This window comes from Panicum hallii, chromosome 1, assembly GCF_002211085.1.
Source record: "Panicum hallii strain FIL2 chromosome 1, PHallii_v3.1, whole genome shotgun sequence".
In the NCBI taxonomy this organism is placed as follows: Eukaryota; Viridiplantae; Streptophyta; class Magnoliopsida; order Poales; family Poaceae; genus Panicum; species Panicum hallii.
In genome coordinates, this window is record NC_038042.1 from 12,416,830 (window position 1) to 12,432,691 (window position 15,862).

At 47.4% G+C, this 15,862-nt stretch overlaps 2 protein-coding genes across 2 annotated transcripts; both read right to left on the reverse strand.

The window, feature by feature from the left end:
* Positions 1–623: 623 nt before the first annotated feature.
* Positions 624–1,555, reverse strand: LOC112895990. Its single transcript, XM_025964027.1, has 4 exons — positions 1,516–1,555; positions 1,259–1,432; positions 963–1,190; positions 624–713 (listed from the first exon to the last, which is right to left on the reverse strand). The coding sequence occupies exons 1-4, from the start codon at positions 1,543–1,545 to the stop codon at positions 624–626; spliced, it is 522 nt and encodes a 173-aa protein (XP_025819812.1). The 5' UTR covers positions 1,546–1,555.
* Positions 1,556–11,443: 9,888 nt separating this feature from the next.
* LOC112886277 lies at positions 11,444–14,396 on the reverse strand. Its single transcript, XM_025952165.1, has 2 exons — positions 13,040–14,396; positions 11,444–11,729 (listed from the first exon to the last, which is right to left on the reverse strand). The coding sequence occupies exons 1-2, from the start codon at positions 14,285–14,287 to the stop codon at positions 11,712–11,714; spliced, it is 1,266 nt and encodes a 421-aa protein (XP_025807950.1). The 5' UTR covers positions 14,288–14,396; the 3' UTR covers positions 11,444–11,711.
* Positions 14,397–15,862: the final 1,466 nt, after the last annotated feature.

Consider the following 15,862-nt stretch of genomic DNA (forward strand, 5'->3'; position numbering starts at 1 on the left):
GGATCGAGTCAACGGCCACCCTAGTCGCCTTCTTTGCCGAGTGCCTAGTCAAGAGCACTCGGCAAAGAGGGCATCCAGAGCGTGCGCCGTTCTCCCTCTTTGCCGAGTGCCACTGGAGCCAGCACTCGGCAAAGCTTTTTTTTTTTAATAACCTCCCTATTTTCTCTCCCTCCCCGGTTGGGAAGCCTCCATTGTACACATAATAAAAGCATCACAGAGCACTATCGCATAAATATCACAAAATGTCTCATAATGCCACCAAAGCCACATTCAATGTAGCCAAGTATATCACAAAGTACACAATGAACAATCAAAGTACATTCAATCTAGCTAAGTCTCAAATGCAAATAACTCCATCATCTATGCCAAAGGTGGCCAGTTGCTCCGGTTGGTCTGATTTGGAGAAATATACGGATCATTGGAGGCCGCCGACTGATTCTGCAACATATAGATGAAATGTATGAGTGAAACAACAAAATAAATGACATATTGAACATTGCATACTCACTGAAGTAGAAAACGGATCGGTGGGTGGTCTAGGTGGGGTGGCGAAGGGAGGTGGCGGAGGTAGACCCGTCGCGGCGCCTAAGACTCTGAATGTACGCGAACATGCTCACCATCCTCTATCGGTCAGCCTCCCGCTCGGCCTCCATCTCCGCCCTCATCCTTGCCTCCAACTCCATACGTTCTCTCCTCTCTTCTTCCAGCTGAGCCTGCAAAATTTTTACCCCAATATTACAATAATACAAAAGAGAAGTTATGTAATATAATAGATAAAAAACGAATGAATAAGCAACAACCTGGAGTGCCTGGAGACGGGTCGTCGAACTGTCCGGACGAGGTCGGATGCCTGCGCTCGAGCTCGTTTGCCGTGCTTTTATCTGAGATAGAGTCGGAGTAGAAGAGGAGTCGATCGTGCCGTCGCAAATCCAGTACCATCCATGCTTCTTTCCTCCTCCGACCTTCATGACAATTTCAGCGTCAAGATGCTTCTGGGTCGGATCGTACTCTGGCCCGTGCACCTCCCTCGCCATCAATGTGTACTCATTGAGGCGAGTATAGATGCTCGGGTTGTTGTACGCCTCGGGCCCGTCCTCCGCGTTGTAGCTGACGCTGGATGTCGCTTTACCCTTGTGGGATAGAGCATACGCCATGAATTTGTTGCACTGCTGCCCTCCATGTGCCGCCGACTGCGAGAAACAAGATGATGAGAAATCATGCATAGTTGAATAACAACAAAACAAGTAAAGTCGCGTACCCATGCTTGGGCGTACTCGGTCAGGTTACGGTTGCCTTGGTGGTGTGGCACACCGGCCATAGTCAGACGGTTCTCACGACGCTCCTGGTGCAAAGCGTTCCAGTCGTCGGATAACCACTTAGCAACTATCTGCTGCCAGCACTCAGGAAAGTGGGCACACCAATGAGGAACCATCTACACGACATCAAGTAGAAGACATATTAGTAGAGGACATTAAGCCAACTTAATGTAAAAAGAAATCAAATTTTTGTATTTACCTGCAAGTACTGCTCCTCAGTCAACGTCATAGTTCTTGCTTGCATCTTGGTGACCTTCTATCCAAGGACGATGGCGTGGTAGTTGATGATTGACTGGAGGCACTGCTCGTAGAACATGTCGGTAACGAGCTTTTTGCAGCGATACTCGGCAACCACATCCGCCTGCGCGTCCATCCCGGGCTGGAGTCTGTAGAAATCCTGCAATAAACACGATATATATATTTCAATCATATTATCAAGGATGTGCAACGAATGCGATATATTGATCACTTACCCGAAGCTCGCCCTTCACTCGCTCAGCCAAGTTGGGCCACTGTCTGCCGGAAACATCCCGCATGTCGGTGACGGCCCGGTAGTGCTCCCACGTATAGGCCGGACACGGCTCTCCGGCCAACGTGACCAGGCCAGGGAAGTGATCCCTAACCAGAAGACCCAAGATGCCATTCACATGGCGTCTGTGAGCACCAACGGGCCTCTCCACAACTATCCAGTTCCTGCACAAGTGATTGATAAAAACTATTAATTTGTACCACAAATTTGAAATTATAACGTAAACAAGTACTGAAAACATGTAAATTTACTTACTTATCCCCTTGGGGAGCTATGATCGGGCGTTTTGCTTCAGGAATCGGTCGCTGGGGGAGACTCGCCGGACCTCGCTGGTAGACGGTTGACGAACCAGAGGCCTCCGTGCCCTCCTCGTCCGCCTGCTCGTCGTCCCCTGGCCCCTCCTGGTGGACCACCTCATCCGCCTGCTCGTCCTCCCCTCCGGGAGCGCCTGCTCCTCCTCCTCCGGGAGCGCCTGCTCCTCCTCCGGCGGCACCTCCTCCTCCGGGAGGCACCTCCTCCTCCGGGAGCGCCTGCTCCTCCTCCGGCGGCGCCTGTGTTGTCGCCCTCCTGCCACTCCCCCTCCTCCTCCTGTAAGACGGTCCCTCAGCCGTCTCGGACATCGGCTCACTGCTCCCCCCCGAAAACCTCTTGTAAAGGGCCGCTACACTCTTCTTCATCCCACGGCCCACCATCTCTGTGAATCACCTGCAATTAAAAGAAAATTAATAAGTACAGATAAATATATAATACATACTTAGATAAATACATAAAGAAAATAGAACATAATTACGTAATAATATAGTCTTACATTGACTAAAAATATTCATCGTAGTCGGGATTAGCTGGATCATAGTCCTCATCATCACTATCAATCATGTCGTAACCAACAAGATCAGAAGACTCGGTGTCTTCATTTGCATTGTCTACTTGTAGTCGTTCTAGCATGTGTAAATCCTTAACGCTCTGCACCTCTTCCTCCTCCCCCGCATCATCAACCGCTTCAACTTCCATTTCATTTGCTTCGATTAAGTCTATCTCGAATCGCCCTTGTAGCCCCTCTTCTTGAAAGAACTCTCCGTCATATATGTTTGGATCTAAGTTGTAATCATCATCGTTAGGGACAGGTACTCTACCGTGCGGTGATGTCTTGTATACAATATACCAACCCTTAAGATGCTCTTTGCTTTGACACGCATATGGGAGATAATAAACTTGTATAGCCTGTTGAGCAACAACATAAACATCATCTATGGTCATGACTGAATCCTGTCGAATTTCGACTAGCCCAACATTAGAATGCGTCCGTCTCATTGCTTGAGGGTCAAACCAATGATATTTGAATATCACGGGATTAAGTGGTTTGGAACCATAGTAGCTGAGTTCGTATATTTCTTCAATTCTTCCATAATACTCAATCCCATCAAGGCCGGGAGTAAACATCCCAGAATTTGTGGTCTTTCGATTGGGTCGACATTCCTCATGACTGCTTGTACAAAAACGATATCCATTCACGTCATAACCAGAATATGACTTGACCTTATATCCAAAGCCACCGGCCACCTGTCTCAACTCGGCACTCAAGGTCGCATCGCTAACGCCCTGCAAGTTCAAGTACGATTGGACAAACTAAGTAAAAGCAACTTAGAGTGAAAAGCTAAGTACGGGCTAGATTGGACCGTACCTTCTGTTCGAACCAAGAAATAAAATTGGGGGATCCATTTCCTGCACCTTGTTTGAGCAGGGTATCTAATTCCTGCTCCGTGATATCCCTTGATTGACACCAGAATTCTTGAATAAATTGTTGCATGTACGGTGTCACCTCGTCAAGGTTGGTCAACACATACAGCATGATCCGACACCACTCTTGATGACTCAACATCTTGGTGGTCGAACCACTTGCAGTTCCAAGCTGACCTTGAAAAAGGCTGAGTCTCGAGTCATTTTCGCTAGCATTGTAACGAGGCGGTGGATTATGCACACTAGGTAGGTTGTCACCATAGTATGCTGATGTAAAGTTCAACACCTCCTCCAGAATGTATGCCTCGGCAATGGAACCCTCAATTTTGCTTTTATTTCCACATTTCTTTCGGAGAACCTTTAGGCATCTCTCAATTGGATAGCACCACAGACCCTGCACGGGACCCCCCATTCGTGCCTCATACGGGAGATGCAATATCATATGCTGCATCGGATTAAAGAATCCGGGTGGAAAGATCTTCTCCAACTTACATAACAACACCGGTGCGATTCTTTCCAAGTCTGCAACTAAGGTCCGTGATAACTCCTTTGCACAAAGCTGGCGGAAGAAGTAGCTCAACTCTGCAAGTACCAGCCAGACATGCTCAGGGACATAACCTCGAACCATCGCTGGAAGAAGCCGCTCAATCCATATGTGGTAGTCATGACTCTTCATCCCTAAGACTCGCAAAGTAGAAAAGTTGACTCCTCTACTCAGATTAGCTGCATACCCATCAGGGAACATCAACGCCTTGATCCATTCTAGTACTTCTCTCCTTTGGGGCTTACTCAAGACATAATCGGCCTTAGGCCTTCTCCATGTCTTTCCTCGTGCAGGAGGCCTCATTTCTAAGTTTGGTCTGTCACACAATGTTGCTATATCCAACCTAGCCTTAACATTGTCCTTTGTCTTCGTGGGAATATCCATGATTGTTGCCCAAAGTGCTTCAGCAACATTCTTTTCAGTGTGCATCATATCAGTGTTGTGTGGAAGGAGCAGGTCGTCATAATACGGGAGCCGAGTCAAGCCCGACTTATGAGTCCACATATGTTGCTCACTATATCCCACAAAGCCACCCTCTGGATTGATCAAGAGACCATCTATCTGCTGACGAATCTCGGCACTAGTCCTCATCGGACTTGCAAGGTCTGTCACTGTAACACCTTTTGTAAAGTTTTTGATGTCTCGTCTGAATGGATGGTCAAGAGATAGGACTGTCGATGTTTGTCGAACGCAACATACTTACCACCCTTCTGCAACCAAAGGAACCTAAGACGTTCCTTGCATACCGGACATGGGAATTTGCCGTGAACACACCACCCGCAGAATATCCCATACGCCAGAAAGTCATGCAGAGAGTATTGATACCAAACATGCATTTTGAAGTTGGTCTTTGTGGCCCGATCATATGTCCATACCCCTTCCTCCCAAGCATGGACCAATTCATCAATCAGAGGCTCCATGAACACACCCATATTATTCCCCGGGTGTCCAGGAATAATCAATGATAAGAATACGTTCTGTCATTAGAATGCTATGCCTGGGGGGAGATTGAGGGGAATCAGAAACATTGGCCAACACGTGTATGTGGCAGCCATCGCTCCATACGGATTGAATCCATCAGTTGCCAGCGCAATACGAACATTACGAGCATCACTGGCTTTGGCCCGATGAATGCTGTCAAAGTAGGTCCATGCTTCACCATCTGATGCATGTACCATCTTGTCAGGATTGTATCATTTCCCTTTCTTATGCCATGTCATCTGTTTCGCGGATTCCTCAGTCATGTACAGCCGTTGGATCCTCGGTATGGCCGGCAGGTGACGTAGGATTGTCACGGGGATGTCAAGCTACCTCTTGTTGCCATCACCACAGTCAACCTCCAAGAACCTAGAGGATTTACACTTCGGACAGTACTTTTCTTCCGCGTATTCTTTCCTGAACAGGACACATCCGTTCGGACATGCATGTATCTTGTCATACGGCATCTTGAGTGCACGAAGAAGTTTCTATGACTCGTACATGCTCTTTGGCAGGATGTGACCCTCTGGAAGCAGGCTGCCAATAACTGTCAGTATACCATCAAAGGTGTCTCTGCTCAGGCTGTACTGCGACTTCAACGCCATTAGTCGTCCAATGGCATCCAGCTGAGAAACTTTTGTATGTCCGTGAAGGGGTTTCTGTGCTGAGGCAAACATATCGTAAAACGCCTTTGCAGACCCCTCAGGCTCCTCCTCTACAAGTTCTTCAGCAAAGTGTGCCTCATGATAGTCATCTAACATGTCTACTACACCAGCCTCAGCATCACAATCCTCGACACATGGTCTCACCACGTCCTCTCTCCTACGATGGCCTTCACCATGATGGATCCACCGGGTATAGTTTGGCGTAAATCCATTAAGGAAGAGATGTTCCCCCATGACATCCTGTGTTTGTCTTTTCCTGTTAGCACACTTGCTGCATGGACAGAAAATTCTAGCCGCTCCTTTAGCATTCTCACCCCACGCCTGTTCCAAGAATTCATTGGTGTTCTTAATCCACTCAGGGCTGACATCTCTCTTACTACGGTGACCAGTGTACATCCACCTACGGTCTTCCATCCTAAATTACTAAAGGAAAACTAGTTAATATCAATTATATATGATATAAGACTAGTAAAACTAAATTAATACGAAGTCTCTATACTACTAGCGGCTAAAAGACGCAAACACCCCATAAAATAACCTAACTGGAAGTTACTAACTAATTGTCTAAAATTCACTAAGTTACTAAACAAGTAATAGGAGCACTTTAGTCGAGCACCACCACACGGTATACCACAATTCATGCAATGACAAGAATACAATTAAAGTGTAAGATCTAAACAAGTAATAGAAGCATCCATTGTCTATACTAGCATCCATCATATAAATACAATCATTTCATTCTCTATATCATTGCAATCATCTAATCTACTAGCAAGGCGGGGGTCGTCACCTAGACTGGAGGCGACGTTGCCGGCGGCGGACGGACGGTCGGCGACAGCACCCGAGGAGCGCTCCCTGGCGAGACGACGGCGTTGGGAAGCCAGCTGTGTGCGAGCAGCGGCGTCGGGGTGTGAGCAGCGGTGTCGGCGGCCTCGGGGCGGCGAGCCCGCGGCCTCGGAGCGGCGAGCCAGTGGCGTCGGTGTCCTCTTGCCTGAGCCTGCGCGGGGAGGCGGCCGCGGCCGCAGCTGGACGTTGGCAGTGGGGCAGGCGCAGGGCCTGGGCGGCGGCCGCCCGAGCTGCGCGGGTAGGCAGCGGCGTCCGCGGCTGGACGTCGGCAGCGGGGCAAGCACCGAGCTCGGGGCGCAGCCGCGAGGCGTGCCGGGAGACGGCGGCGGCGCCCGAGCTGCGCGGGGAAACGGTGGCGGCGGCCGGACGGGCGTGGGCGGCGGACGGGCGTGGGCAACGGAATGGCGTGGGCGGCGGCCAGACGGGCGTGGGCGGCGGAATGGCGTGGGCGGCGGCCGGACGGGCGTGCGGCGCGGCGGACGGGCGTGTGCGGCGGCGGAGCTGTGTGGGCGGCGGCGGCTGCGAGCGAGATTGGATTTGCATATATAGGACTGTCTGCGTCGATTGGGGCTGCGCGGGGAGGGGATCGATAAACCCCTCGTTTGCCGAGTGCCCTAGATCTGGCACTCGGCAAAAAGGGGCGCTCGGCAAATACATATTTGCCGAGTGCCAAAAATGAGACATTCGGCAAAGACGTCTTTGCCGAGTGTCAGATCACAGGCACTCGGCAAAGGTTAGACTTTTACACCAATTATTCACCGGCCAATTTCTTTTGTTCCGTCTCTCGTTTCGCACCACACGTCCGTGCCCCCCCGCCGCCGCAACCGCCCGGCCGACGCGCCGTCCGCGCCCCCCGCCGCCGCAACCGCCGCCGCAGCTCCGGGCCCCCGCCGCCCGGCCGCACCCCACCGCCCGCCTGCCGCGCCGCCACCCCGGCCGCACCCCCCTGGCCCGCCGCGCCCGCCCGCCCGCCCCGGCCGCGCCCCCCTGGCCCGCCGTGCCCGCCCCCCCCGGCCCGCCCGCCACCGCCCCCCCGGCCCGCCGCGCCCGCCCGCCCGCCGCCGCCTGGCACCCGCCGCCCGAGGTAAAACATCCCCTTTTATTTCCTTGTTCTTGTTCGTTTTATGATAGCGTAGTCAATTATAAATTTAGAATAATATAGCTTTTTGAGTAATATAGTATCAGATTTTGAAACAATTTGAGACCTACAAAATATAAATAGCTCTAGTATCCAATCGTAGATTATTTAGGAAAAATCTACAACGGGTTTTTCCCAAGCACGTACATATGTTAGTTGTATCCTCTGCCTAGCAGCCTTGACTTGCGATTGTGTCACTTTGTTTTGTTCATAAAAACTTGTATCATATGCAATTGATATTATTCTCGGCTATGTATTTAGAAAATAAGACATCTCTTTTTTGTGCATTGATCCATAATGTATATGGATTTTATTTCCTTTTTGGCAGGATTTCGTTCCATCAGTTTCAACAACTGGCCATTGTATGTCCGGTTCAGTGTCAACTGAGCAATCGTGTGCAGATGTAACGCCGCTCTCAGCTCGAAGCCCCAGTCCGTTTCAGGTTTGTTTTAGTTGACTTGAGGTGTTCCAAAGTTAATCGTTCCAGTTGGCTTGATTCATGGCGGGACTAAATCAAATATCCAACAAGTTTATTGCATACAAATTTCCCAATGACTTATTGACTTATTCTTTCAGTTGAACACCCGGTCGAAAAGAAGCTCACCTGCAAGGGTTAAGGTTTACACCCAGTCGGAATCATGTGGAAGCTCACCTGCAAGGTTTAGTTGTCCTTATAATTTGTATACGAAATTATTTGCACATTTCCAAATAGTTCTGACGCAAGTTTTTTTTTAATATTATTAAGTGGATCGATTGAGCTGGAATATGAAATGTAAGTTTCTCTGCATCGTGCAAATTTCTTTTTAACAGGAAAGTCAAAAGTAAGCTGGATTATAAATTGTAGGTTTCCGATGGACACGCAAAGAAGAATCCTTCTTGCTTTGCATAACATAAAGTTTGCAAACCGTAATGATCAGTGGAGAGCTACTGATCCTTATGTACTGGAAAGAGTACAAGGAACTCTACATACTGTGCATTGCAACTTGACTATCGATGATATAAAAGAACATGTTACTGCATTGGAAAATGATGTCAAACTCCATTTGGTAAGCATTGCAATCCATATCATAATCCGAAACTTAGCTTAATCTTAATACCTGACTATATCCAAGACACCCCGCTGACTCAACTTGTAGACACTGATAATGTAGCCAATGAGTCTAATCCCGGAAAGAAGATGAAGATGACTTGCAACGCAGAGTCCACCAACAGTGGCAAGTCAGATTCAAGCATTGTTGAACGTTTTTCAAACCTGATGGAAGATAAAGAAATTGCCGCAGAACTCTTCAAGGGTCGACTGAGTATGGAAAATTGTTGTGACAAAGCTATGAGGTGTGGTTTCAAAGGCAAAGAACTTCGTTATGTTATAAATTTATGCAGGTTAAATTGGGAGCAGCGTCAGATATTCATGAAACTTGAAGATTCTGAAGCAAAGGACTATGCCTTAGAAGCTATTTACGGGTTTGTCCCGCCGACACTGCCTCCGCCGCCGACCCAGTGAGTTGTATGAACATTTCCGAACTTGTATGGACTCTATATGTTCATTTATGCTGGCTCAGGACGTTTGAACTTGTATGAACTTTGTATGAATTTGTATGGACTTGTATGAGTATTGTCATATATGAAATGTCTGTAATGTGTATTGTCATATATATATATATATATAAACTGCATGTGATGTCCGTTGTGATATATATATATATTTTTTTTGGGACCATATACGAGAAAAAAAATAGTCATAACTTTGTCACGTGAGCATCCAATTGGCAAGCAAGTTGCACAACACAACATCACACTCTCTATCCAGGCAATGAATAAAGTTTGTCCCTGTCACTGGTGAATTTCACACGGTTCTGTTACTAGGAGCGATGCAAGAGGATGCGTTGTTATTCGGGAAATATTGTGATAATAAAGCCATAAAGGGAGCAGCCCCTTACCCAAAAATTGGACACAATAAAGAAAAAAAGTATGTTTGATTTGCCAAGTGTCCAAGCGTGGCACTCGGCGAATATTACCTTTGCCGAGTGTTGGACAGCAGACACTCGGCAAATACACCCTTTGCCGAGTGTCAGACATCCAACACTCGGTAAAGCTAACGGCGTTAGTTCCCGTTCGCTGCTGACGGGTCATTTGCCGAGTGTATCTGTTTGCCGAGTGTCGGGCTCTCGGCAAAATATATTTTGCCGAGTGTTTTTGTATGCCGAGTGTGACACTCGGCAAAGAATGGTTTGCCGAGTGTCCGACATATAGCACTCGGCAAACCTTTTGACACTCGGCAAATCTGTTCTCTCCGGTAGTGGTTCGAGGCTGCTGCTGCATTGTGGCCTTTACCTTGGGATACGAGATACCAGCGGTGTTGAGGAACCTGGGTTAGGGGACGGGGACCGATGCGCTTGTGGGGGTTGCGGCTTTGACGGGTGGCACACAGGACGCCGGCCAAGATCGACATAGACGACACGTATATACTATCTGAGTGACTCCCGCACCCCCGCACGCGTGGTAGAGGCGGGCGCCGGCACGCCAAAACACACACCAACTTGGGTACAGCATCAAAGCAACGGATAGAATGACACGCGCCACGTTCTTATTAGGTAAGAAGTGGTAAACAGTAGATAGATGGTCTGGGAGGCCACCGTTTTCTTCCGTTTTCTTGAGGGATAAGAAGTTACTTATTATTTTGCGCGATACTTGAAATATGCATGTTAGCAAACTAGCTACTCCACTAAATGTGAAAGTACTCTGAATTGATGCAATCAGGGATGGCCATACGGTCGTCTGGAGTCTGCACATGCAAAAGAAAAGGGAATAGCCGTTCGCTTCGCTTGGCAGCCGAAGCCCTGAGCCACACTGCCACAGGCGCTAGAGAGAGCCGAGCGAACACCCTTTCTTCACGAGCGTCGATCCCTTGAGTTTGCCACGCGGCAGTAACTGGGGACAAGTCTTCACGGTTAGAACTTTAGGGACCGTCATCACCTTATTTTCTTTTCAAAAAAACACAAGCTTAAGAGCAAGAGCAAATACATTGCTGCATGTTAACAGTCTTATAAATTATTTTATACAGATTCACGTAGGATTTTTGATGATATAGAAAAATGAGGGGGAGGAGAGAGAATAAGATAGTTGCTTCACAAAACAACCGCCTCATAGGCTAAAATTAAAAACTATAAGACCGCTTACTCATTATTTTATAAGTTGTTGTTATTACGTTACTCACAATATTTTTTTCCATTCAATAAATTAAGGTACAGAAGAATATTGCTACGAGACAGAAAAACGACAATCTACTATAGAAACTATCTGATCAGTCGTCTCAGGATGACATGTGATTGCATAAGCTCCAATATACTTACCCCAAAGATCGTCAGATTAACGCACCCTAATCTCACCCCGTACTCAGGCAAAGCTCCCCAACACAGCAATTCAATAATGCTCGTGGGTGCGGAGGGTGCAAGTTAGGCAGACGGGACAAGGTAGGACAAGCGGGTTGTTTCCTCTAGTCACAACTCTATAATCGTATAGGTTTGGACTAGAAACACATCTCGAAAAAGCTCTATTTTGCAGTTACCATGCCAGTAGAGCACGAAAATTGGGACAGAGTTTGCTCATTTGCAGCGGAGGGTCTCACGCATCCTGCCTTGCCGGGGCACGGAGCCGAACACAGCCTTTTTGGGCTAAAAAGCAAAAACCATGTAAGATAAACGCTGAAGTAGGGGTTAGATAACTGGACATCCAATGTTTAATACTCCTATTATTTACATGCAGCAACTAATCTATACCAGTAATATAGCAATTATTTTTTATTCAGAGTTGTTCTGCTCAGCTCGAACTAGCCTTCCTTTATTTATTTTCATTTTGAATTCACCTCAATCTTCATTTTGAAGCTGGCCCATCAGCGATCTTGTTATGCTTCTCATCTTTGGGCCTGCAGTTTTAGCCTTGGAAGTCCATCTGGTCCCTTTCAAGCTGCAGTCTGGGCCTGCCATTGGAGGTAAAACAAGATACATAAGCAATGTGCTGATCTGAAAACTTTCAGCCAAAGAAGTTTGTGTGCACATATATATTAAAATTCTTATATCTCGACTTCTTCATTTTGTATTAACAGAAATAATAATATAAAATAGTGTTAATAATCTTTCATCTAAGAAATGGAATTAAGAGGTGTAAAATGTTGAATGCAATTTTCATCATGGTGCCTGGGAATCAAGTAAAACAATCATTTCTTCCACATCAATAAAGTGGCTTGGATAACACGACGACTCCTATATGGGCAAGTAAAATCTTCTATGAGCCAATGAGCACCAAAACAGGAAAGTACAGTCTTCGAGACAACAACTTCCTTTAAGAAAACAAAACTAAAACAAAGTACTGTAACAAGCGACACATTTGAGTCTTTGCTAGCCTAACTAAACCCACATTAGTAATCTTGCTTCCACCACATATACATTGTTGCAAGGTTATAAAATTTAATCACTAACAAAAGTTAGCAGAGTCACCAACAATGCAGCCCTGAAATTATTTCAACATCTGAGCTATTGTGTCGCATTGATTCAAACCTAATAATTCTACCACAGATATGTTTGTTCACATTATAAACTAGATAATAGAGTAGCCAAGCCAACTAAGCAGATAAGAAAAAACAACATAAATTACATCAAACACAGAAGGTACTAAGACAAAGCACAAGGTAAAACATCATAAAAGTCCAATCATTAGGCAGCAAGCACAACTTCCTTTAAGAAAAAGAACAGCAGCATCCGTTGCAACAAGCAGCAAATTTACATCTTACTAGCTGTAAGAAGCAGCAAATTTCACATTAGATGAACCATAGTTGCACATCTAGATAGCATGCTCTAGTTTAAGTTTTGTGCAAACTGGATGGAGACCATAGATTAAGGTTTTAAGTTGCCTAATTCACCCCCTCCCACTCTTAGGCTACGAGCACCGATTCCTTTCACTAACCTGACCATAAAACCAAATAAGTAATCTTGCTTTGACCTACTCAGTACGCCGTTGCATGGTTATATAATACCACAATGGGTGAGAATCAATAATAGAAGTTAAAGAGTAACCGACACTGCATCCCTGCCAATCTTCTCTGCACCTGAGCTATTTTGTTGCATTGAAATAAGTTCAATTTACACCATAAACTATATAAGAGAGCAGGCAAGCTAACTAAGCAGATCATGAATCGTCATACCTAGAGAAGGGACTAACAGAAAGCACAAAGCTAAACATCATAAATTGGATAAGGGACAGCATCACTATAAAGGGAGTCAAGAGACAAACCGTGCATGAATCCTTTTGGTCACATCCTTCCTTCATCGGTGGGAAGACAGGAGGCCATATCAGCATCAAGGGACGGACACTAACTAACTCTTTATCCTCTGGTGTCAGCTGATACACCTTGTCTGCCTGCCTGCTTGTAATATCCAAGAAAACAACAGCCCTAAACATCTCCAAGAACACAAATCTGGCATTGTCCCCAACAACGTATATCTTAACACTAGCACTCTGTTCATCCACAGAATGCCAAGTTGTCATATCCAAATTAGCGCACACCTGACGCAAACAAATATAATCCACTAGGAACCAGTTCCCTGGATTATCACTGTCCTTCCCACAGTGGAAGATCTGAAGCTGAGATTCTTTAACATGTACAAGAAAAATTCCAGAACCGTCTCCCCGGGACAGCATGATGCAACCGCCGTGCTTGTTCTCCACCCCATTTGGGAGCTCCATGACTGAGATACTCGAGGATGGAAAATCGCACACAAGAATCTTGTTGGTTGCAGACAGCATGTAGAATTTGGCATTATCAAAGAGCATAACCCTCGATCTCGGTGGCAATAAAGGGAGCTGTGCGGCGGCAGAGGCTCTGACAACCCAGCTCATGTCCTGCAGCTCGTACAGGAACACGGTGGTCTGAAGCTCGCTGTACCCCATCACCACGCAGAAGTAGGAGCAGCCGTCGCCATCGTCGGGGAGGAACTCACCATAGTGGTAGATGAGGCACTCGTCGTCGTTGGCGAGCTGGATAGGCGGCGGGGGCGGGGGCGGCGGGACCACGGCCGTGTCCCCCGCGGGGGACAGCGGGCCGCAGACCTGGCGCGTGGAGTCGTGGCGGTCGTCGAACGTGGTGACGAGGAGGCGGCCACCGCGGCTGTCGTAGACGGAGGTGGCAGAGCCCTTGAAGGCGTCGAAGAAGGCGCCGGCGCGGCGGGCGGCGGCGGCGAGCTCCGGGACCGGGCGGATCGGGAGGAACCGCAGGCGCGGGGCGGGGCCGGCGGAGGTGGAGAAGTAGGCGCCGAGGAGGCGCGGCGGGTGGAGGCCGCGGAACCGGCGGAGGAAGGCCGGGTCGGAGGCGTGGCGGAGCCAGCGCCGGCAGACGAGGGCGGCGCGGAGGAGGCTGGTTGGGAGGCCGAGGCGGAGGAGGATCTCGCGCAGGAGGTCGTCGTCGCCGAGCACCGAGGAAATGGCCGCCGCGGCAGCCACGGCGGCGGCTACAGGCGGCGGCGGCGGCGTCTTGATCTCCATTCCGTGCGGCGACGGGTTTGGGAATTTCAGGTGGGCCGGTGCTGCTCGAGGGGAACGGGGGAAGAGTCGGTTCGGGCCAGGGGGGCGCCGGTTCCGCTAGACGCACTGACTAGGGATGGCAACCCATAAACTATCCGCGGATATCGACTTCGGATATTTATACCCACGATCTAAAAATCATACCCGAATCCATACCCATTATTCGCAACGGATAGCACCCACATCCATTACCCGCGGGTAACGGATATCCGCGGATATATCCATTTATCCGTGGAGGAGAGGGGCGGCGGGCGGCATAGGGAGGAGGGGAAGGGAGAGGGGGGCGGCGGCACAGGGAGGAGGGGCAAGGGAGAGGGGCGGCGGCGCCAAGCACGAGCGAGGCGGCGCACAGGCCGGAGGAGGAGGAGAGGGGCGGCGGCCGGCGGAGGGGCGGGCGGAGGGGCGGGCGGAGGATGGGGGCAGCTGGCGGATAGCTTGGTGACAGGGGCCGGCAGCTGGCGGTTGGCGGCTTTGGGCTTGGGCGGCTGGGCGCTGGGAAGCGAAACCCTAAATTCGTGTATATATATAAGGGTACTTGGGCCCACATGTCAGCGAGTCTTGCAGGTTTGCGGGTTCGGGTATCATTTTTTCATACCCATTAGAAAATATCCGGGGTTTAGAGTTGTACCCGCACCCGTACCCGCGGGCACAGATCCAGACCCGTATCCGCGCCCACCGGGTACGGTATCCGCGGGTACGCGGGTATTTCCTACCATCCCTAGCACTGACCATTTTTGCTCTCGCCCAACTCGCATTTCGAAGTTTCGATGCACTTTGTTATTTGTTAAAGGAAAAAATTCGATTTACACCTTTAAATTATTATTAAAAATTAATATTTAATTTTAACTATAAAATCGGATAACGGAGGCCATCCAAATATCAAAATCGGATAAATTTGACTCTTTGAGTGGTTTTAAAAAGATAATTTTCTATTTTATAAAAAATAAAATATTCAAGTTTAAACCCAAAAATTTCATAAATAATTTATTTTAAATAAAAATAGGAAACGGGTGGTAGTATTTTTCTAAAAATATAATCTATTTATTGGCACTACTTGTCAGTTATTTGGATGCAATTTTTAATATTCCTAGTATTTATTTGATTGTAGTTATGCCTATTATTTTAGAATAAATAAGATTCAAATAGAGTACCAATAGATAGATTATATTTTTTCAAAAAAATTAGTACATTTTCATATTTTTCTAATTTGAAATAAAATAGTTTTGATTTTTTAGAATTAATAATTTTTTTAAAAAAATACAAATCACCTTTAAAACCACCTAAAGTGCGAAATTTGTGACTAAACTTTAGTCCCCTCACATCGGATGTGTGGATACCGATTAGAAGTATTAAATATAGATTAATTATATGAAAGCTAATTCACGAGACGAATCTATTAAGTTTAATTAATCTATCATTAGCATAAATTTACTGTAGTACAATATTATCAAATCAGTAACTAATTAGGTTTAATGGATTCGTCACGTTTATTAACCCACAATTAGTTTTATAATTAATGTAAAAATAATACCTAAT